The 22,405-nt window shown below is 37.4% G+C and overlaps 1 protein-coding gene across 18 annotated transcripts in view; it reads left to right on the top strand.

Moving 5' to 3' along the window:
• The window catches only part of LMO7 (LIM domain 7), a 201,600-nt gene that overhangs the window by 71,692 nt on the left and 107,503 nt on the right, over positions 1–22,405 (top strand). For all 18 annotated transcript variants that reach the window (XM_040487332.1, XM_040487339.1, XM_040487323.1 and 15 more), the window contains 2 exons: positions 2,241–2,311; positions 16,193–16,262. In XM_040487332.1, coding sequence (XP_040343266.1) covers positions 2,241–2,311; positions 16,193–16,262 — 141 coding nt within the window. The remainder of the gene's footprint in view (positions 1–2,240; positions 2,312–16,192; positions 16,263–22,405) is intronic.

The raw sequence follows: 22,405 nt of genomic DNA, 5'->3' as shown, positions 1-22,405 counted from the left end.
TATAAGCTCATAAGTAGGTGCTGTTTTCCTTATTTGAGATGAGTAGACGGGTTCAGAAAGGTTATTTAACTTGCTTAAGGTCACACAGCTCTTAGGTAATGAAAGTGGGATATGAACATACTTTTGTCTGACATGAGCCCTTTCTCTTTCCATTCCATCATTTGCTGCCATGCCCTCTTGATTGGCCCCATCCAGGACTGTTGACCGTCTTCACTGCTATCCATGTGTCAGTACGAACAACCTTTCTTTCTTGTAACTTACTGCTTCTAATCTGGGTTAATTTGGGAACCTCAGTCACCAGATTGTGTCAGTGGTGGATAATCAAGTATTGGTGGCTCTGAGGGGCTGTCCTATGACTAGACAGAATAGACTTTGACATCCTTTTTGGATGTTCTTGGGACTTTTTTATGCCTTTTTGGCTTTGGAGAGGAGTTTTCAGGTAAATGAGATGTTACTGTGTTTTTCCTGGTTGGGATCAATGCTTATCTTGAGTTTGTTTTGGATCTATTTGGGGGAAATTCAAGAGAGTTCGTGCTGCATGGGGTACCTGGGATAATCCATGGGCCACTTAAGGTTTTCCCCCCAAAGGAATGTATCAATCTGTTTAGATATGTTTTATTGCATTTTTATACTTTGTGTTTACTTATGTGACTGTGAGGTCTTTAAGGGAAGAGCTTCTTGTATTTTTTTTTTCTTTAGATCTCGACCCAGTATCCAGGTAAGTGTCTGTAACAGAGACACTCAGCACATGTTTAATTCATGCAGCAATGTAGCCTTCTGTAGATTAATGCTGTGTGTAGGAAAGGATCTACTTCTTGTGTTTGAGCGTATTACCTCCTGGCCCAGGGTCCCATCCATATTTATAGAACCAGCTTATGAGAAACTAACTTTTATTCTAAAAACAACTTGTTTTGCATTTAACGGATAATATGTCTAGCTATAGCAATGTTGGGCATTATGGAAAAGATGCGGAAGGCATACAGGGACTCTAGGTGGGCTGAAAACCTAGCAGCGGTGAGTAAGGACAGCAGGAGCCTTATAGCTCACTTAGGGTTTAAGGTTAGGGACTTCCCGAGTCAGAGTTCCATTTTTCCCCTGCAGTGGCAGGTGGAGTGAGGGCCCTTGCTTTCAGGTGACGGGTGCACCTCTAGGGCTGCTGGCATCACTGCCATTGTAGTGTACTCTTCCTGCACCGTTAGCTAGGGAGCCAGTTTTGGGAGTTGTTCTTGGACCAGCTTTTTCCCACCGTGGCCTCCATTTTCTCTGCTACTATATCCTCTGTAAGATCCACTTTCCTCCCAACTACTCCACCCTCAAGAGACCAGATCTGTAGACATTTTTCCAGGTGGTTTCGCTAAGGAACATTGGTTGTGGTGACTATAGGTGGCCTGTCCATATGTTATAGCCTTAAGGGAGGAATTGTCTGTTTAAAATATGTACCATCTTCCATGTCTTTCTTTTGTCTCTCTGTGTTGGGATTTAATAGCCTTCTCCCTACGATGTTTCAGTAAAGAGCTCATGATGCAAGTCAGGACCATTTCGTAAATCTGTTTCAGGAGAGTCATGCCCTCTGCTGTTTTGCTTTGCCGTGAAACTTGAGGAATTTAAGGATGGGACTGAAATTAGTGATATGCATCTATAGTTGGTATTTCAAGCTTATATCTTAATCTATTTTTATTTATTCTTGGTAAACTAGGTTGCCCATAGGATTTTTACAGAAAACATATTGGAAATTTAGCTTCTAACTTTTGGTGATCAGCCATTAGATAGTTACATTACAGAAAACTCTCATTATGGTTTTTTTTTCTTTTTATATTTGCTCATACTAAAATGGTTAATCTCTCTCTTTGTAACTTAAAACTACATGTAATTTCCTAAATGGAACGACTTTTGGTGATATATGCACTTCTTTCAAGTATAACATTAGATGCATATTAATTAAAAAATTTTTTTTCAACGTTTATTTTTGGGACAGAGAGAGACAGAGCATGAACGGGGGAGGGGCAGAGAGAGAGGGAGACACAGAATCGGAAACAGGCTCCAGGCTCCGAGCCATCAGCCCAGAGCCCGACGCGGGGCTCGAACTCACGGACCGCGAGATCGTGACCTGGCTGAAGTCGGACGCTTAACCGACTGCGCCACCCAGGCGCCCCAGATGCATATTAATTAATCTTGTGCTGAATTTGACTTGTGTATTAACCCTGATTGAGAGAACATTAATACCTAAATCTGTCTTTCAGGCAGTAACAGAGAAGAATTTTGAGACAAAGGATTTTCGAGCTTCTCTAGAGAATGGTGTTCTGTTGTGTGAGTAAGTATTTAAAGCACTGAAAACATTCTTCAAAAGCAAAGGTGTGTATGTGTGTGTTGTGACTTGTCATCATGGCCACCTTAGTCACAGATCTGTTTTCTTGGTAACAAGTGAGATTTGATCTCTGCAAATTGATACCCCTATAGTACCAGACAGCAGGAAGGGATTATCAGTCTCTGCATCTAAAGATAGCATTAGTGAAATATATATTATTTTAAATTAGTAAACAAGAAAGATTCTGTTATTTCTTGATGGGCCAGTAGGGGTGGGTGGTTGAGGAGGAAGCTGTATTACATTGCACCAGCTCTCCCTTACTCTGAGTATTCTAACATATGGAATTGCCTGGTTTAGAAGTTAATATAAGTTTTTTCTTTTTTTCATCAATAAAGAGTGATGCTTGTAGAACAAATTTAAGCAGTAGCAAATTTTTCTTTTAAGCTTTAAGTGGAGTCATTACATTACTGCAATCACGTTGAGTTATGCATGGGCCATTCACATTTAGCTAATATATTGTCGAAAATCGTGTCCCAGATTTTGGTTATCATAAGTAAACTAGGCTTCTGGCATGATTGATGGTATGAGGCCTACATCATATGTTTGGTATACTGCTTTGTCCTTCTGTGGATCAGAGTGCAGTTAGCCAGGTATGTGACCTTTGGGGGTAAGGGAGAGGTAGGGCTGTGGGATGTAAAGATGAAGTCTTGGGTGAGGGTGCAGGTTGCAGAAGTGAGCAAATAAATTATAAGAATGTACTTGAGTATGCACCCACGTTTTTGAAAGGGCTTAAGTACTCCAATCTAGACACTTACCACGTCGGTATTTACGGAATCTGTCCCCAAGCAAACACTGAGAGTATATGTACTTGTATTTAGATGACTTAGATTATCCTTTTAAAGGAAGGTTGTCTGCAGCAAATATCAGGAGTCAAAGGGCTTAGGTTTGATTTCTTGCCCCATTACTTTTGGACATTTGAGCAATTGAGTTAACATCTGAGCCTTATTTTCTCATCCATGAAGTGGAAATCAGCATGTCTGATCTGCCTAACTCACAGGGTTGCAAAGTTCCATAATATATATATTAAGGTTTTTATAAACTATCAAACTTTGCATAAATATAAGTTCTTGCTAGGAAGATGGCCATGTATATAACAGCCTATATCTCATCAGCTCTTTTGATAGATGTTCACACTTTTTTTTGTCTTAGAGCAATGTTGTTAAGTTGATCCAGCTGAAGTTATTGATATTCAAGCATTTGTGACTTATAGAAATGTCAGTTTCATGTGTTTCTACCTGATATACAGCAGAACAGGCATATGAAGAAGGACCAAATAAAGTTTAAGGGGTGTTAGTTGTCCTCTTCTGATGTCACATTTAGAAGTGCCATTGCCAAATAATGTTTAAACTAATTCTTGTAAACCATGTGGTCACTCTAATTGGCCAGTGTTAGGAAATTATATTAATTTGAAAACTGTAAAATTTAAATGTGTTCTAACTCATTCAGAAAATGGAGGGGGGAGAAATGATGGTTAGATGTATGTGATCTTAAAGCTACCCTAGCTAGGAGTATGGACTATCTAGAGGTTTGCAGTGAAATAACTTTGTCCGTTGTAAGCTCCACAAGTCAGGATAAGCATTAGGTAGGAAGTGTGCCTATGAAGTACTGAATGGTTTGTAGAGATGTGAGAGCATTTCGCCCAAACAAATGATCTTAAAAAAAAAATTGTTTTTAATGTTTATTTATTTTTGAGAGAGAGAGAAAGCGAGAGTGAGCAGGGGAGGGGCAGGGAGAGAGGGAGACACAGGATTCAAAGCAGGCTCCAGGCTCCAAGCTGTCAGCACAGACCCCAGTGTGGGGCTAGAACTCATGAACCATGAGACCATAGCCTGAGCTGAAGTTGGACGCTCAACCGACTAAGCCACCCAGGCGCTCTGGTGATCTTTTCAAAGAAGTGACTTTGTGGGTTTATACTACCAGTGATGAGCTATTACTTAAATCCTTTTTAGGGTTCCTCCTTTTGGGGCATTGCCTGCATAACAAGGTCATTAAACATGCTTGAGAGACTCTTAGAGTTTTTAGTTTAAAATGCAATTTATGCACCAACTGGTCCCTGAATGATTTGAGGTGATTTCGAAAAACTATACCCAATCTGAGAGGATGAGCATATTGTTACCACTGAGGATATGCAGAGTTGATGAAAAACTGTTTGGACCACAAGCGGTATTATTAGATTAAACACAGCAAACATTTGGATGCATGTTTAGAGATCTATTGGCTTTAAAAAAGTCACTTTAATTCACAACTTCCAAAAGTCATTCTCAGATTGTTTCCTAGCTGGAATAACACCAGTTGGGGGTTTTGTGCATTACCAGAGAAGTCTAATCAATGTGTTTGGTGCCCAGTATTCTTCAAATGAATGTTTTCCAAAAGTAGCGTAAGTAAATATTAAGCTGTGGTAATCAGCAATTGTAGTTTATTGAAGGACATCAAAGTATTGCATGTTTGTGTTAAAAAAAAAATCTTTCTCTTAATTGTGAGTCACATTGTTTACAACCACTGGTCAATGAAGCATTTAATCTAAAAGGTGTAATCCTGGGGGGGAAAAAAGCCTAGGTAACTATATTCTGTATAAATCCGTAAATAAGAAAAGCCTAGCTGGTTGGTCTGTGAAATGATTAAGCAGGGATCACTGTTTGATCACCTCCACCTGAGTTATAACGCCAATGAGGAAAGCAAAATCCGCTGTTCAGAGTCTAATATTAGAAGTCCTGACTCTTAAATTAATGGTAAATATAGTAAGCTTCGAGAATATTTTACCCATAAGAGATTTCAAGTGTTAGCTGAAATATGATTAGGATATTTTAAAATTCTAATTCATTTTCTTACAGAAGAAGGCTGACTTCTGCTTGGTTCACTGCCGGAAAAATGGATTCATGTGAAATCCAGGATCTGCTTGTTGCCTATTAAAAATCTCCAGGCATCCTAGTTCGTTATTGTCATTAGAGTTTTGTTATTACTTCATCTAATTTCAGCAGTCTTTTATTCATTAGTTGCAGTTTATCCTTTGTGAGCTGGATTCTGAAATATCAAAGTCAAGAGTTAGAGGAAGTGAGCTTATTTATAGCTTCCACCCAACTGGCAGTGTTCTGACATTTCAGATAGTCTAAATTGGGCATAAACTCTGTGCTGAAGCTTCAGACGAGATAGACACCTGAGTAATGAGGATAATGTGCCCCTAAATCTGATTGACTGTTGAAGTTAGTATCACCTGTTAATCATTTTAGTATCATTTAGTGTTTACTGACTGTGAGATTTAATTGAGCTGAGGGCTAAAGAATACTGTCCTGGTTAAAGCCTGTTGTAGTAATTCTTTTACTGTATACCCTACACATGTAATCTCTCTTGGCTTTACTAAACAGTGAGATGGAAACAAAATCTAATTTGGGAATTTTTCCAATTAGTAAAAGGATTGACAAGAGTCTGTAAAGTGGCTTCAACTCCTTGTTATTTATTGACAGTCTTCATTAAGGGAATAATTAGTCCCCTAACTTCAGTGTTTATTAGTGTTCATGAGGACTACCTTACTGTATATTTTTAAAAATATGAGATTTCCCACCTACATAAATATCCATAGCCTCTCTTGCTCTGTGGTTCTAGCAGAATTATTTCTCTTCTCTAAACATATTTGGTAGAGGCATATATAGCTAGTGATACGAGTTAGTAATTTCACAGTTACTCATCTTATGATAGCAATCTTGGAAATACTAAAACGAAAACATTCTTTATTCTCTTTATGAAGTAAGATCATTTGAAGATAATTTTATTGGGTGTGTCTCTGGTTAGTCAGTTTTATTTCCCATCCCTGGAATATTGCCAGTCTTTGCTCTATCTCAAATCAGGCATGCCCCAGAAGTTTATATCTCTTTGAACTTGGCTCAAATGATTGAGAAAACTCTTCTCACATTGTTACCAGGCCTTCTTTCCATGGCTTGCAGTTTGGAAAGAGTGAATCAAGATGTTCACCCGTTTGGTTTGAGACATCTTGTTTCTATTTATGTCTGTCATGTGACCACTACACTGTCTACCTAAAAGTAACATGATGTTTTGTTAAAGATGCATTCAATAGAAGAAGGTTTATTAAAAAAAAATGCTATTAATTTTCTATCGGATACTCAGTTGATTGTTCTAAGACATAGGACAAGGTAAAGAACTTTGTCACTTCTCATTCACACAAGAGAGCACTGTCTTTTGTGAGGGTTGGAGACCCTGACACATTGAATGACAGTGACATCAGTGGGCCTTTGGGCTTCTGTGCAGTGTTCCATGTGAAGCCCAGAGGCCCTTCTTTAATAATAAAGACTTTTTCTTAGAGTTCTTTCTGGTTTTGAATTTTCTGAAGAGGACACTTGCTTACATAGAGCTCTCTAGCATGCCAACACTATCCATTGATTCTCATACATATTATAGCCATTTATAATTTAAGTAATAAAACGATTTTTCTTCATTTCACTTTTTTGAAGTTTCTATATTGTTTGATAATCCAGCAGTAGGTAAAGATGCAAATATTCAAGTTCATAAAGACAATTTAAAAATTTTAAACTGCTTTATCTTCATGGCAGTAATTAATGATTGCCAATCTGTATGTTCTCTTTTTAAGATTCACAATCCATTTTTTTTTGTAATTCGTTATCTATATATAACAAAACATTATTTTAAGAAAATAGTTTGTTAAGTTGAAGGCTAGCTTATTAAACATCAATTTAAAAATGCACTTCTGGGGCACCTGGGTGGTTCAGTTGGTTGAGCGTCAGACTTCGGCTCGGGTCATGATCTCGTGGTTTGTGGGTTCAAGCCCCGCCTTGGGTTCTGTGCTGATAGCTTGGAGCCTGGAGCCTGCTTCAGATTCTGTGTCTCCCTCTCTCTCTGCTCCTGCCCCACTCACGCTCTGTCTCTCTGTCTCTCTGTCTCTCTCTCAAAAAAAAATTAAAAAATTAAAAAAAATTCACTTCTGTTATAGTAGTCATATTATACGGACTGACTGCAAATTTTGCAGATGGTTTTTTGTATTGTGGCCTCAAACTTGAAGTTAGAAAGCTTCAGTCCTGTTTCATGAACGAGCATGCATCATCTACAGGATTTTTCCACCATAAATATAATTACTGAGAGGAGAACATACGGCATTTCAGTGGTAAGACCTCTGGAAAGAAATGAGAATGATGGTTTACTAAAAATAAAAGGAAGTAGTATGTATGCTTAGATGTATGAGATGTAAGCAATTTTATTAAAGTTGATCAGTAAGAAGTTATTCCTGAAGTCAGTTTTATTGTAATAAAGGTACTTAGGTAGGCACATGGAAAACAGTGTGTTGGCCATTAAATATACAAAGTACAATAATTCTAGTCAGTGTATTGAGAAGTAAATTAAGTAATGGATATTGTAAAAAGAACAAATATATAATGGTGTCACATTAATTAAAAGTAGAACATTTTCCTTATATGAGAGAATCTCTAGAATTTTTATGTACTGACAGTCATCGGTCAGAAAATTAGGGGAGATCTAAGGTGACAAAAGCAATAGTGACAAAGTTTAGAACACTGTTTACTGTAGAGAAACGTGTGAGACTTTCATCTTGGATGTTGAAAATGTAATGGTAAACTCTAAGAGTTAAGAAATGAAATGATAATTATATTTCTACATAGGGTAATAGATGTCAGTTAATTTATAATTTTAGTCCAATATTCATATTAAATCTAGCCAGGATTTTTTTAAAAATTTTTTAAAGTTTATCTTTGAGAGAGAGTGTGAGTAGGGGAGGGGCAGAGAGAGGGGGAACAAAGGATCCAAAGTGGGCTGTATGCTGACAGCAGGGAGCCCTACACAGGGCTCAAACTTACAAACTGTGAGATTATCACCTGAGCCGAAGTCTGATGCTCAACCAACTGAGCCACCCAATGGCCCTAGTCAGGCATTTCTTAATGAGTATTATTTTAACATTCACATGGAAGAATAAACAGGTGAGAGTAGAAAAAATTCTAAAAGTAAATGTTTCTGCGAAATGAGGTTGTCCCAACATAGGAACATGTGACAAATGTGCAAAGTAATTAAAAATTATGGGTTGCTTTATAAATGTACATACTGGGGCGCCTGGGTGGCTCAGTCGGGTAAGTGTCCAACTTTGGCTCAGGTCATGGTCTCACAGTTCGTGGGTTCGAGCCCCACATCAGGCTCATTGCTGTCAGCCTGTCAGTGCAGAGCCTGGAGCCTGCTTCAGATTCTGTGTCTCCCTCTCTCTCTGCCCCTCTCCTGCTCACTCCATCTCTTTTTGTCTCTCAAAAATGAATAAATGTTAAAAAAAATATATAAATGTACATATTAATATAGGGGCAGGGTGCAAAATACATTCTTACCCATAGATATTTGTGATAAAGGAGATATGAAAACATGGAGAACAGATGAATCACTCAATTCATTGTATTGGGATAAATAATTGGTTAAGAATGAATTTATTAACCCACCGAATATCCTAGATTAAGATAATAAAAAGGTGAAAAAATAAAATTTTAGAGTTAAAATCTTTGGAGGCAGTTTAAAATTCTAACCTTTGAAGGAATGAGGAAATAAGAACAAAAAATAGATTTAAAACTATATGTAAATAGTTATTCTGACAAATAACATTCTGAGAAAAATGTATGAAGCAAAATGACTTAATCATTAATCAAATAAATTGGTGAGATATACATTTGAAAACCTTAATAGACAAATAAGCAAAGGATGTGACTAAATACTTTACAAATGAAGAAATACTACTGGAAATAAACAGTAAAATCTCTGCCTTCATTAGTAAATAATTGTGCTAAAAGAAGATACTATATGTGTGTGTGTGTGTTTTAAAGATTATTCATTTATTTTGAGAGAGAGAGAAAGCACAGGTTGGGGAAGGGCAGAGAGGGAGAGAGAAAGAATCCCATGCACTGTCAGTGCTGAGCCTGACGCAGGGCTTGAACTCCCAAACCATGAGATCATGACCTGAGCTGAAGTCTGATGCTTAACTGACTGAGCCACCCATGTGCCCCACAAGATACTATTTTCCAATCGAAGCCAGTAAATAATTTGAAATCTTACAAAATGTTGGCATATTATGGTGAAATGGTATATACTCAAAATGCCCAATTGAATATAAACTGGTACAGGTCTAAAAAGCAATGTGGCAATATCTATCAAAGTAATTATGTGCTAGTTTTTAAATTAATATGAACATGTATTTACTTACCATACAAATTATAGGACTTTTCTTAATAATCCTTGCTTTTGGGAATCTTAAAGAAAAAGACTGCAAGATGGGGAAAATACGTATAAAGCTTCTTCATAGTGGAAAATATCAAAAACAACTTAAATATCTATAATGTGATAGATAAAGTTGGGGAAATGTTGTGCATGCCTTAAGAGTGTGGTTGTGAAGGATGCAGCTCTGTGGAAGATCACGTAGCAGGGAGCTGAACTCAGCGCAGAGGAAGGTGCTGCTGTATCCCGCCGCGAGGTGAGCACATGAGCACTGCCTTCTGGTGCAAAAGTAAATTGATTCACATTGTCAAATTCCTTTCCAGACATGTATCAAAAACGTTGATGAGTTTATTTTTAGAAACAGAACATAAGAAACGGTAAGGAGCACAGGCGAAGGTATGCACACAGACCTGCATTGGAAGAATTTTCACGATGGTGAATATTGGCGCGAACCCAAGTCCCTCCCACAAGAGAAGAGCGAATCACTGTCATTTACATGAAGGGGTGGAGAGGACTTTAGAGATGTTACTTAATGGTAAACACAAGAACCAGGACAGGAACTCAGAGCGCCCTTGCTCTGGGACATGTCTCATCACCCAGCGATATCTATCTGTTAGTGCTATAACTGTCAAGGCTGCTTAAAATAAGGGAAATCTGCTGTCAAACCACTCAAGCTTTTCTTGACTCACTTCAGAGATCCTTTGCACATACCAATGAGGCTAAATAAGAAGGTCCTATCATAATAAAATTATAATTATCAGGTGTATTGATACTGATTTGTTGCTCTTACACTTTCCCATCTTTGCATTTATTGTTAACTATTTGTGTTGTATTCTAACTCAGCCATATTCAAAGTTACTACCATAGGAATTCTAGAAATTAAACTGAGATTTATTTTACTGCCAGTCTTTGAAAATATTAAGGTGACCATACTGTTTATATTGCATGTTTTTAAAGTTAAATTTATTTTGTTTGACGTTTATTCATTTTTAGAGACAGAGACAGAGTGCATGCAGGGGTGGGGCAGAGAGAGAGAGAGACCGTATATCCCACCCTGAGGGATCCCACCATGTATCCCACACAGAATTTGAAGCAGGCTCCAGGCTCTGAGCTGTCATCACAAAGCCTGACATGGGGCTCAAACCCACAAACTGTGAAATCATGACCTGAGCCGAAGTTAGATGCCTAACACCAGCTGAGCCACCCAGGCACCCCTAAACTTTAAAATTTTAAATTACATATGCTTATTACTTTACCCAAGGAAATGTGATCACTAACTTCTCAGTGTGGTTTTTATTTTAAAGATATTATAGCTTATGAATTTAGATGGAGGTAATTAATGAAAAATATTAGTTAGAAATTTACTTAGGATAACCTGTCCAAAGTAATATATCTGATAGAGAGTTTATTCTCTTGATCAACATTTGACAATTGGGAACCAACATCCAGGTTTGATTTGTCTGGCAATAGAAAACCTAACAGAGGGCAGGTGTCCTTTTTGGGAAAAGCCAAAAACCATTTCTCACATTTGAGTGAAACTAAAGGTAAATTTTTTCTAAATTTATTTTTGTAAAGAACAGAGAGGTTTTCAACCACAGAAAAATATCTGTATTAAAAGTTAGTGGGGGGCACCTGGGTGGCACAGTCGGTTAAGCGTCCGACTTCAGCCAGGTCACGATCTCACGGTCTGTGAGTTCGAGCCCCGCGTCGGGCTCTGGGCTGATGGCTCAGAGCCTGGAGCCTGTTTCCGATTCTGTGTCTCCCTCTCTCTCTGCCCCTCCCCCGTTCATGCTCTGTCTCTCTCTGTCCCAAAAATAAATGTTGAAAAAAAAAAATTAAAAAAAAAAAGTTAGTGGGTTTTTGCAGACATTTTTAAAGCACCTTCACAATACCAGGTACCTTGCTAAGTGCCAGATGTTGGCAATGAGAGAATGTCCTTGTACTTGATATCTTCACTGTCTCCTTAGCACAGTGCTCTGTCTTTAGTAAGCACTCAAATGTTGCCAGAATTTGCATCTAGAACAAACTAGGCAAATAAAGATGTGCCAAATAGCAGATAAAACAAAAGTCATTTTCCTTTAATTTGTAAGGAAATATATAATATTTTTATTTTGTCTTCTAAAAATTTATCAATAGGAAAATTTCACTAATATGGGGGTAGATATTTAGAAAATGTTGTCAACAGAAAGATAATAGAAATATGTATGTGCGACTGACTGACCATAGGTTAGCAAGTTCACTCTCAATGTATTGATATGCTGTTTGAGGTCAGTGTCTCTAGTGCATTTAGAAAAAACATCTTTGGAAATAGGAAGTTGAAACATGTCTCTAAATTTTCCACCTCTACTGAAGGGCTTTCTGGTAAAGGGGAAAATAAGGTTTGGCATTTAGAACTAGTTTCTGGAGACTAAGAACACCAAGTTCTAGCTCTCATTAAAACTGTTTATAACCAAGCTAGATGTTACATTGAACTTTATGTACAGTTTTCCTGGTGTTATATTTAAAGTCAGGTCACATTCACTGGTGACAAAGTTGCAGAACAGAGACAGCTTTCTAGAATCTGTTATGTAACTCAGCTCTCTCGGAGGAGGAAGTGGGCAGGATGTTTTGGAGAAGAGAAGAAAAAGAAGTAGACAACAGTACAGGGATGAGCTGAGGGAGAGGGGTTGCAGGCTTTAGCCAATGTGGTCTACCACAGGAGGTAGCAAATGACTAGGTGTTTTCTGTCCTGGTTTTAATCTTAACCAAAAGAGCAAACCTCTGATGTGCTAAAAAGCACATATCAGATTTATGCCATGGCCTGCGGGCAGCCCCGGGGGGGGGGTAGAGGTATAATTTTGCGTAGGATTAGAGGAATGGTCTGCTTGCAGGCAGTTAAAATGGTCCCTTGACTGCCTTTAGTTCCTTGTGCACAGAGGCCATCTGGAAGATTATCATGTTATATGATTCTTAAATAGAGCCAGTGAACAGAAGTGAGTGTTGCCTTTTTGAATTTCACATGTGTAATTGAAGAACCCTTTTTTTTTTTAAGTTTATTTATTTATTTTGAGAGAGAGAGAGAGAGAGAAAGAGAGAGAGAGAGAGAGGGCAGAGAGAGAGAGGGAGAGTAAGAATCCCAAGCAGGCTCCGTGTTGTCAGCACAGAGCCTGATGCGGGGCTCGATCTCACAAATCCTGAGTTCATGACCTGAGCCAAACCCAAGAGTTGGATGCTTAACCAAGGAACTACCCAGGTGCCCTGAGGAAACTTTATTATGCAAAGAAGTTCTATTTGTAAAAGAGAGTAGTATCTCCCTAGTGTGGCTTTTTTATTTGATTTGATGTTAAGACTCTACCCCTCTTTTTTTAGATATCCTTAAATTTCACAGAAGTTTAGGGTCACCTGAGTGGCTCATTTGGTTAAGCATTGACGTCACCTCAGGTCATGATCTCATGGTTTGTTGGTTTGAGCCCGCACCAGGCTCTGCACTGATAGCTCAGACCTGGAGCCTTCTTCAGATTCTGTGTCTCCCTTTCTCTCTGTCTCACTCCAGCTCACGCTTTGTCTCCGTCTCTCAAAAATGAATCAACGTTAAAATTTTTTTTTTTTAATTTCACAGAATTTAGATTTAATGAAATCTATGTTTCTCCCTAGAAGAAATATCCTAAAAGTTTTTCCTTTAATTGTATATGAAAATAAGTATTCATGATTCACAATCTGATGGGACGTTCAGTTTTTTTCAAAACCATATGTGCATTTTCTCCATACTCTAGTACTTAGAACAAATACCACTTTAACATTTGACAAAATAATGTTTTCTCCTAGTGACACAACTTTTAGAAGGTCGTTTGTATGTTATACGGAGTGTTGTTTTTGCCTGGTGGCTATTTCCATGTTCCTACACGTGCTAGGGGACTGAGGAGTCAAGAAAGAAGCTAATCCACTGTGCTGTGTGTTGCTTCTAGGTAATAGCTGTGGAATCTTCTGATGAGGGAGGAGTCAACTCATTTTTGGGAGACATCATTTAACTGTGCTGTTTCTTTACTTCCATCCCTTACTTCCTTTTGCTGACTAAATTGAATGTAGGCCATGTTATTATTCATTCCAGAAACTGTTTTTAAAAAATGCTTGTGATGTTACTAACACTGTAATAGAAGAATGATAAATGAAGTAAACAGGTAAATACAGTGATCTGGCCAAAGTCATCAGTGACTTAAATGGGTGGAGGAAGACTTTATGACATTCTTCTGCTAATGAAGACAACTGATGCTAGGCTTTCCTGACATTTGATAAGTTGACCCAGCTCATTTTAGTCTTTAACTTTTTACACCACCATAGGATTACATTTTAAGATCCAAGTTACTGTAGGAAAGTCACTGCCAAGTTAATGGCCAACAACTCTATGAATTTCTTGATTTATACTATGCAGAATAATGTCCCTATTAAGTAATGTTGCATTTATTAGTTCTTCTATGCATTGCAAGATGCCACTGGTAATAGAATTTAATAAATACCTGGTTAATAGGGAACAGCTAGAAGAATTAATTTGGAACTGTCATTTCTTATAAACCTGTTCAACTTCTTTTCTAGCTCCTCAGCTAGTGATTAAAGAAAAATAATTCAGCTATGAAGGGAGAAAGCCTTCCTTCCTACATAGCTTTCTTTGTACAAATAAGAAATTAGGAATCAAAGAGTAACAGTTCTAGAAAATGCTTGAAGTTGAGGGGGTGATTTTATTATGTATATTGTCTAAAGATCTTTGTGTGAAGAAACTAGGAAAACAGAAAACCGCTCACCACACTAAATCTTCATAAGCCATTGTTTTGTAATTTTGATTCCCGTTGAACAACATTCTGAAGGTTATTAACTTGAGACTTTTGTCTTCTTTATTTTTAGCACATTCAAGTGTATATATAAATCTCTGGAATGTTGAAGGAGTGACATTCCACAAGTGTCAGATTTTTTTTTTTTTCTGTTGCCCATTGTGAAGAGGAGACCAGTAAATTAAGAATGTTTGATTCTTTCTCCTATATCTGCTTTCCTTTTGCAGCTCTGTTTACAGAATAAAGAATTTTTTTTTGTACCCAGATTATTGAATAGGAAAATCACTGTTTTAAATTGCTGTTTTCTGACCGTGACTAATGATTAATTACCCAAGCTAGCATTAGTAGAAAAGCATTACTATAGTGTTAAATTTCTACATGGCTTAACACTGTATTGGTGAAAAACAACAACAACAAATAACATACAATTGATGAGAACTACGTTTAGAACCAAAAATTGTACTCGTAAGTTATAGTTTTTAAAGATGGCTTCTTTTTTTTGTTGTTCTGGAATGTAGCGACTTATACATATCTTTGCAGATTCTGTCATAGCAACTTAAATGTGTTCAGTATTAGATTCTGAGGTAACTGTTGCCTTGTTTGGGAGAGTTCTGGCACATTTAACATTTATCCAGTCATTCTGCTATGGTAACAAAGCAGTTGGTCACATATTTGAAAGAGTTGACAATAAGAACCTGCTGGCCATTTGGATGAGTTCCACTGACCCTTTAAATCTGGCAAAATACATTTGTGACAACATGGATGGACTTAGAGGTTCTTATGCTTAAGTGAAATGAATCAGACGGAAAGACAAATGCTGCATGATTTCATTTACACGTAGAATCTAAAAACCAAGCAGACCAAACAAACAGAAATCGATTCATAAATACGGAGAACAAACTGGTAGTTGCCAGAGGAGAGGGATAGGGAAAATGGGTGAAGTAGGTGCAGGGGATTAAGAGGTATAAACTCTGGTTATAAAATAAAGTCATGGAGGGGCGCCTGGGTGGCGCAGTCGGTTAAGCGTCCGACTTCAGCCAGGTCACGATCTCGCGGTCCGGGAGTTCGAGCCCCGCGTCAGGCTCTGGGCTGATGGCTCAGAGCCTGGAGCCTGTTTCAGATTCTGTGTCTCTCTCTCTCTCTGCCTCTCCCCCGTTCATGCTCTGTCTCTCTCTGTCCCAAAAATAAATAAACGTTGAAAAAAAATAAAAAAAAAATAAAATAAAGTCATGGAGGTGTAAAATACGGCAGAGGGAATATAGTCAATTATATTATAAACATTTTGTATGAGGACAGATGGTAACTAGACTGATAATGGTGATCATTTCATAGTGTATATAAATGTCAAATCACTATGTTACACCACTAAAACTAATATTGTGTGTTATAACTCTGGCAAAATTATATGGTTCGAATCTACTTTTCAAAATAAAGATCAGTTTGAGAAAAAAATAATATGATTGATAGAAAAAATTATTCTTAGGTCCAAGAGAACTAAATTATAATGAAAGAGATTCTTACACTGCCTCTTGGAATAGAATCAAATGTTACCTTTAATAAATGTGGAACTATTTTTAGGGACATGGCTTTGAAGATAGTGTCTGAATGGTCTAAGAAGATACTATTGTTTGCTGTGCCGTTCTTCCTACTGTGTTTCTTGACTTGTTTTCTTGGTTGTTTGCCTTTTATTGGGCTCTTGGCTCTGAATCACATGTGGGGGATGGAGTAGTGACATACATGATTTAATACTAAGCTGATATCGGCATTCTTGTAATTGCATGTGTTATTTCTTTATTTTCAGTTTGATTAATAAACTTAAACCTGGTGTCATTAAGAAGATTAATAGACTGTCCACACCAATAGCAGGTTTGGTAAGTAAAAAATTATCTTCAAAACTAGATTTCTTTGTTTTTGAAGTGTAAAAAGATGGGTGTAGACCGGTACTCTTATCTGGAACTATCATAGAAATTAGGTTTGGAGTTTTTTGCTCAGGAAAAGTGTTTTTAGTGACGTTCTCCTTATACCTTTAGTTCTTTCCTTTCCCTTCTACCAGGAGGCTTTTATTTTTTTACTTTTTGTTTGCTTTGCTTTTGGTGCCCTCAAACTTCATATATCCCCTTTCTTGGCTTATTTCTTCCACAGATTGCATTGTTTATGATCATGTTCTTTCTGAAGTTCAGCCCTGCATACTTTGTTTGCTAGTTGACCACAGTTTAGGGAAACTGTAGATGTTCAACAGTGTTACATATCTGTTGCTTCTGCTTAAGGATGACTCTCACTTAGCACACTTAGATCTTGGAGTGTATTTCCAACACTTTTGCTTTATATAGTAGATTTCCTACTAGTGTTCTGTGTGATATTGGGTAGGTCACTGTCTTCTTTGCCTCAGTAATACTACCCATGAAACAACTATGGGATAAGTCTTTAGATTCCTTCTAGCTTTAAATGTAGATTCTGTGTGTGAAAAATACCCTACACTGTCATTACATAGATACTCTGGTGGGTCAATAATAATTGAAAGACCAATAACAAGGTGGGGCTGTATCTTTGAAAGAAATAATTTATAATTAAGTACACATGATGGGTTATTTTCAAAATGTTAGCAACTCCTAAGATTCAAGGCTGATCATAGAAGTCAGTTTAACATAACTAATTTTATGGGGCACTGGGTGGCTCAGTCAGTTAAGTATCTGACTTCAGCTTAGGTCATGATCTTGCAGTCCGTGAGTTCGAACCCCACATTGGGCTCTATGCTGACAGCTCAGAGCCTGGAGCCTGCTTCAGATTCTGTGTCTCCCTCTCTCTCTGCTCCTCCCCTGCTCATGCTCTGTCTCTCTCTGTCTCTCAAAAATAAATAAACGTTAAAAAATTAAAAAAAAAAACTAATTTTATAATACACTGAAGTTTAAGAAGCTAATAACCTGGAATTTAGATAGATAGATGATAGATAGATAGATAGGTAGATAGATAGATAGATAGATAAAATCATCTTTGCAATAGTCAAGCTGCTTATTATATTCAAGAACTTTTTGTTTGGCCAACCATGTGTTTGCAGATGTCAGAGGCATGAAGGATTAAAGGGTAATAGCATCAAAATTTCTGGATTTGCAGCTGGTATGAAAATCTCATCACAGTTTTATAGGAATAAGTTAGTCACACATTGTGTATTATTGGAAAATAACTGTCTAGGAGAGAAGGAAAGAAGAGTTTTAGAGCTTTCTTTTTTCTTTCAAAGATCAATTATAATTTTCTTTTGAAACATAGAATATATGTAAAGTTCTCAGAGCAGCTGGGCTCAAAAATGAATTACTTCTTTCTTACCAAGTTAATTCTATTCCATTTCTATCATGACATGATTTCTATCATGACGTGATATTTTTATTGGTCTCAAATTTGGTTAGGTAAAAAACCTATCAGGCATGCATATATTGCTATATATTGAAGATATGTATATGAATGTATAGCAATATACATATATGTATGGATTACTTCTAGTAATTTATAGTCAGTAATTCATAGTCAGAAGGTATTATTTAAGGAATAAAATTAAAGAAATTTGTTTTTTTTTTATTAAAAAAATTTTTTTAAATATTTATTTTTGAGAGAGAGAGTGAGAGAGACAGAGCATGAGCAGGGCAGGGGCAGAGAGAGAGGGAGACACAATCTGAAGCAAGCTCCAGGCTCTGAGCTGTCAGCACAGAGCCTGATGCAGGTCTCGAACCCATGAACCTCGAGATCATGACCTGAGCTGAAGTCAGATGCTTAACCAACTGAGCCACCCAGATTCCCCAAAGAAATTTGGTTTTTGAAGTCTTTCTAGGAAGAGACATTCAGTTTAATAAAAATAACTCTTATATGAAAATCATTTTTATGAAATAATTTCTGTGAAAATTAAAAGTTTGAATTGTATTGAAAATCTTTTTAAGTGTCTCCAGTTTTTCTTACTTTAATATTTAAATTGTGAATTGTCATTTCTTGGATCAATTATACACATTTTAAATGAAATTAGCCTTTGATTTCAAACACCCTGCATATTTGGAATTCTTGAATTGTGGTGGTTTGTTGTTACTGGCCACTAGAGGTTTTATTCAATCTTCTGATTCTATGATTAGATATAAGCCAAATGTTTTTTGTATTCAAATACAACAATCTCTCTAAGTATTTCTACTTCAAGCATGAAAATTCTATCTAGTTTGGATTTTATCTCTAGAAACTAAAATGAGATGTATTTCCAGAATATTAAATGGGATGATTTCCCAAGTATAGGACACTGAACATTTTTAGTGGGGTGTAGGAGCATAAGAATCACCACAGTTGTAGAATTGACTACAGTTGGTTTGAAGTTGTTACCATGCCACATGGACTCCTTCTTTCCATGCTTGTATCTCAGGATGGTTATGTCAAAACTTCTCGAAGCCTCAGTTTGAAGTGTGCATTAGAGCTCCAGCATCTGTCTGGTAGGTTGTCATATGTGGACAGAAAGGGATTATATAGTGTGACATACAGGTCCTTTTGTCGCACATTCATTTTTTTAACAGTTCAGTGCCTACTAGGTCAAGAATGTTTCTGGTTTGTAGGGATATATTGAAGGAATAAAGACAGAGAAGGACTTTATCCTCAAAGAGCTTAATGTTGTAGTGGTGGAGCAGGATCTGGAAAATAAATTAGTAAATGGGCAAGAAAACACCAGGTATATAAATGTGCTGCAATGAATTATAATAGCCTGACATTTATTGAACACACATGAGGAATCGTAGTTGGACTATGAAGTTTGACCTCGAAGAACTCCTCAAGAAAACGTATGTTAGAAGCCTTCATTTTCGATGTGTATAGAAGAAAGATAAAAAGCCTGAGCCAGACTTTTTATACTAGAAAATTTTTTTTTGTTCACAGCAACATAATGATTGATATTTATGGGAGGCAAAATTTTTTTTTGAATGAATAAATGAAAAAGGGTTCAGTCGTGAAAAATAGTAAGCTCCAGAATTAGGTCTTTGAAGGAAGAGTGTTATAGGTTGAATTGTGTTCCCCCTCTACCCCTACTCACCAAAACATAACATATTGAAGTCCTAAACCCCAGTACCTCAGGGTGTGACATTATTTGTGAATAAGGTTGGTGAAGATGGGGTCATAATTGGGGGAGGGGGACTGGTCTAATATGACTGTTGTCCTTATAAAAAGATGGCTATGTGAGTACAGATACACCCAGGAGGAATGCCATGTGACAACTGAGGACTGAAGTGACGCACTACAGGCAAGGAACACTAAAGATTGCCAGCAAGCCACAAGAAACTAGGAAGAGGCAAGGAATAATTTCTTTACAGGTTTTATAGAGCCCATGGCTTGGTGGACACCTTGATTTTGGACTTTTAGCCTCCAGAACTGTGAGACAATAAATCTTTGTTTTTTTTCAGCTACCCAGTTTATGGGTAGGAAACTAGGAAACTAATACAGCTAGGTAGTATTTTTTATCTGATACTTGCTTTTTAAAAAACTTTTTGAGATAAATATAGTTTCATGGGAAGTTGGAAGTACAAAGTACAAAGAAGTACAAAGAGGTCCTCTGTGACCTTCACCCAGTTTCTCTCATGGTAATATTTTGCATAATTGTGATATAGTATTAAAGCCAGGAAATTGACATTGGTATGTCCAAAGACCTTAATCTGATTCACCAATTTTATATGCAGTTATGCTTTTTTTAGTAATAAAAAGAGCATAGATGCTTTCAAGCTAAGTGAGATGAAGTGTTTTATTTTCAGGATTTTTCAGAGGACTCTGTCATTAATTCAGTGTTCAGTCATAAATATGGCAGCCACATTCCACATGATTACTTTTTTCTACCCCATTGCAAATAGGAAATGGTGTCTCCCAGTCGAGGGTCCCAAGAGAAGAGTCTGAATGAATCAAATTACCTTGTCTTTCCAGGCTACAAATATCATAGGTCACTGGCCAGCTGACGGATGTGTTCCTTGAGAAGGGAGTCATCTTGGCAAAATGGGTTGTAGTCTGGAGTGCCGGTAGCCTTTGGCTCACTGAGTTCAGGTGTGTGGGTTAAAGAGGATTCTGTGAATGAGGTTTCTCTAGTGTAGATACACCATATTAAATTAAATATAGTAAAAATTATACAATTTCCATGATCCAAGCCCTGTTTTCTATCATTCCATTCTTATTCTCTTTCCTTCAGCTATAACTTCCATCCACTTCATGTCAGCTACTCTGTGTATTTAGCTTTGAAGCCAAGGCGATGTGTTTACTGTTTGTAGGTGGACCTGTGTGGAACACATGAATATCCTCTGAGCAATGACAATATGGAGAGAGGTGTTTAGCTGATTTGGAAATATATTGAACGCTTTGCTTGAAACATTCATATGATTTTACGATTTTTTCTTTCCCTTTTGGAGAGACGTTAACCATGTTCTCATAGATCTAGAGATAGGGCTTTTCTCACTTAATACTAAGTTCTAATTTTTCAAGAAATAGATTTTCCCTATCTTTTCTATTCTTTTATATTCTTCACAAAGCGATGCCCCCCAAAAATCTAACCAGTCTGAATTTTCCAAAAAATTAACTGCTGTTAAATGTGGGTATGTTCAATTCATTGAAACTCAAAACTAAAACTTTATTTGGGAATTAAAAAACTCAATCTCAAAACAAAACCATGAGAAACAGGCAAGATATTCTGATGGTGAAAAGAGTCATTGAACCAGAATAATGTTTACCATCTGATGTCTTAGTGTGCCTGAAATACAATATGTGCAGAGAACATCAAGGAAGTTATTAATCCCAAGACTTATAGTTGTCTTGGACCCCTGATGATTTAGTTGTATTTACTAAAGCAAGGTTTCTCAACCTTGGCACCACTATTGACATTTTGGGCCAGATCATTCTTTGTTTAGGGGGTGGTCTTTCCTGTGCATTGTAGAATGTTTAGCAACTTCCCTGGGTTTTACTTACTACATGCTGGTAACACCATGCTCCCCAGCCCCAAAGGATGACCACTAAAAATGTCTTCTGACATTGCCAATGACCCCTATGGGGTAAAATCATCCCTGGCTGAGAGCCATGGAGATAAAGAGTTGAGAAAATAAACGCTACCCCTTTGCATGGGCTGGTTTGTTGACTGAGTATAGATTTGAGTGATCTACTCATGCCTGCTATTTCAATTGCAGTTTCTCTGAGAAAAGGAATCGTATTCTAGAAAATTTGGTTTGAGGGGCCCCTGGGTGGCTCAGTTGGCTAAGCATGCAACTGACTCTTGATCTCAGCTCAGGTTTTGATCTCACAGTTGTGAGTTCAAGCCCCACATTGGGCTCTGCACTGGGCATGAAATCTACTTAAAAAAAAAAAAAGAATATTTGGTTTGAATCATTTTTTAAAAAAATTTTTTTTTCAACGTTTTTTATTTATTTTTGGGACAGAGAGAAACAGCGCATGAACGGGGGAGGGGCAGAGAGAGAGGGAGACACAGCATCGGAAACAGGCTCCAGGCTCCGAGCCATCAGCCCAGAGCCTGATGCGGGGCTCGAGATCGTGACCTGGCTGAAGTCGGACGCTTAACCGACTGCGCCACCCAGGCGCCCCGAATCATTTTTTGTTTGAAAGTTTGTGTCTGTCAGTGTGCTTAATTTAAAAATCTTCACTATATCCACACTTGCTTGAAAAATACGGGCCAAATTTGAATATCCTTCCTCTAAAGGGTTACTCTTTCAGATTATTTTCAAGAGTGGAATATATAAGGTGTGACCGTAGAGACTGGGAAGGATGTCTCCTGATTTAGGAATGCTGTAGAATGCAGGAAATGAAAAGATGTCAGCTAGCTTAAGCTGTTGGATGTCAGTCAGATTCTCTTCTCTTCATAATAGCTACTTCAAGAAATCACACAAGTCTATGGGTCCATTCTTACTGCCATTTTTCAAAAGGTTGTTAGTGGCTAATGTTCTTGTGTCTGTAAAATTATTTCTGATTCATCTTCACTCTCCTCTACACTTGGGCACATCAGCAAGGTAGTGCAACC

Source organism: Herpailurus yagouaroundi, unplaced genomic scaffold (genome assembly GCF_014898765.1).
Source record: "Herpailurus yagouaroundi ecotype Mexico unplaced genomic scaffold, PumYag 164, whole genome shotgun sequence".
NCBI lineage: Eukaryota > Metazoa > Chordata > Mammalia > Carnivora > Felidae > Herpailurus > Herpailurus yagouaroundi.
This window is presented reverse-complemented; position numbering and strand designations above follow the sequence as displayed.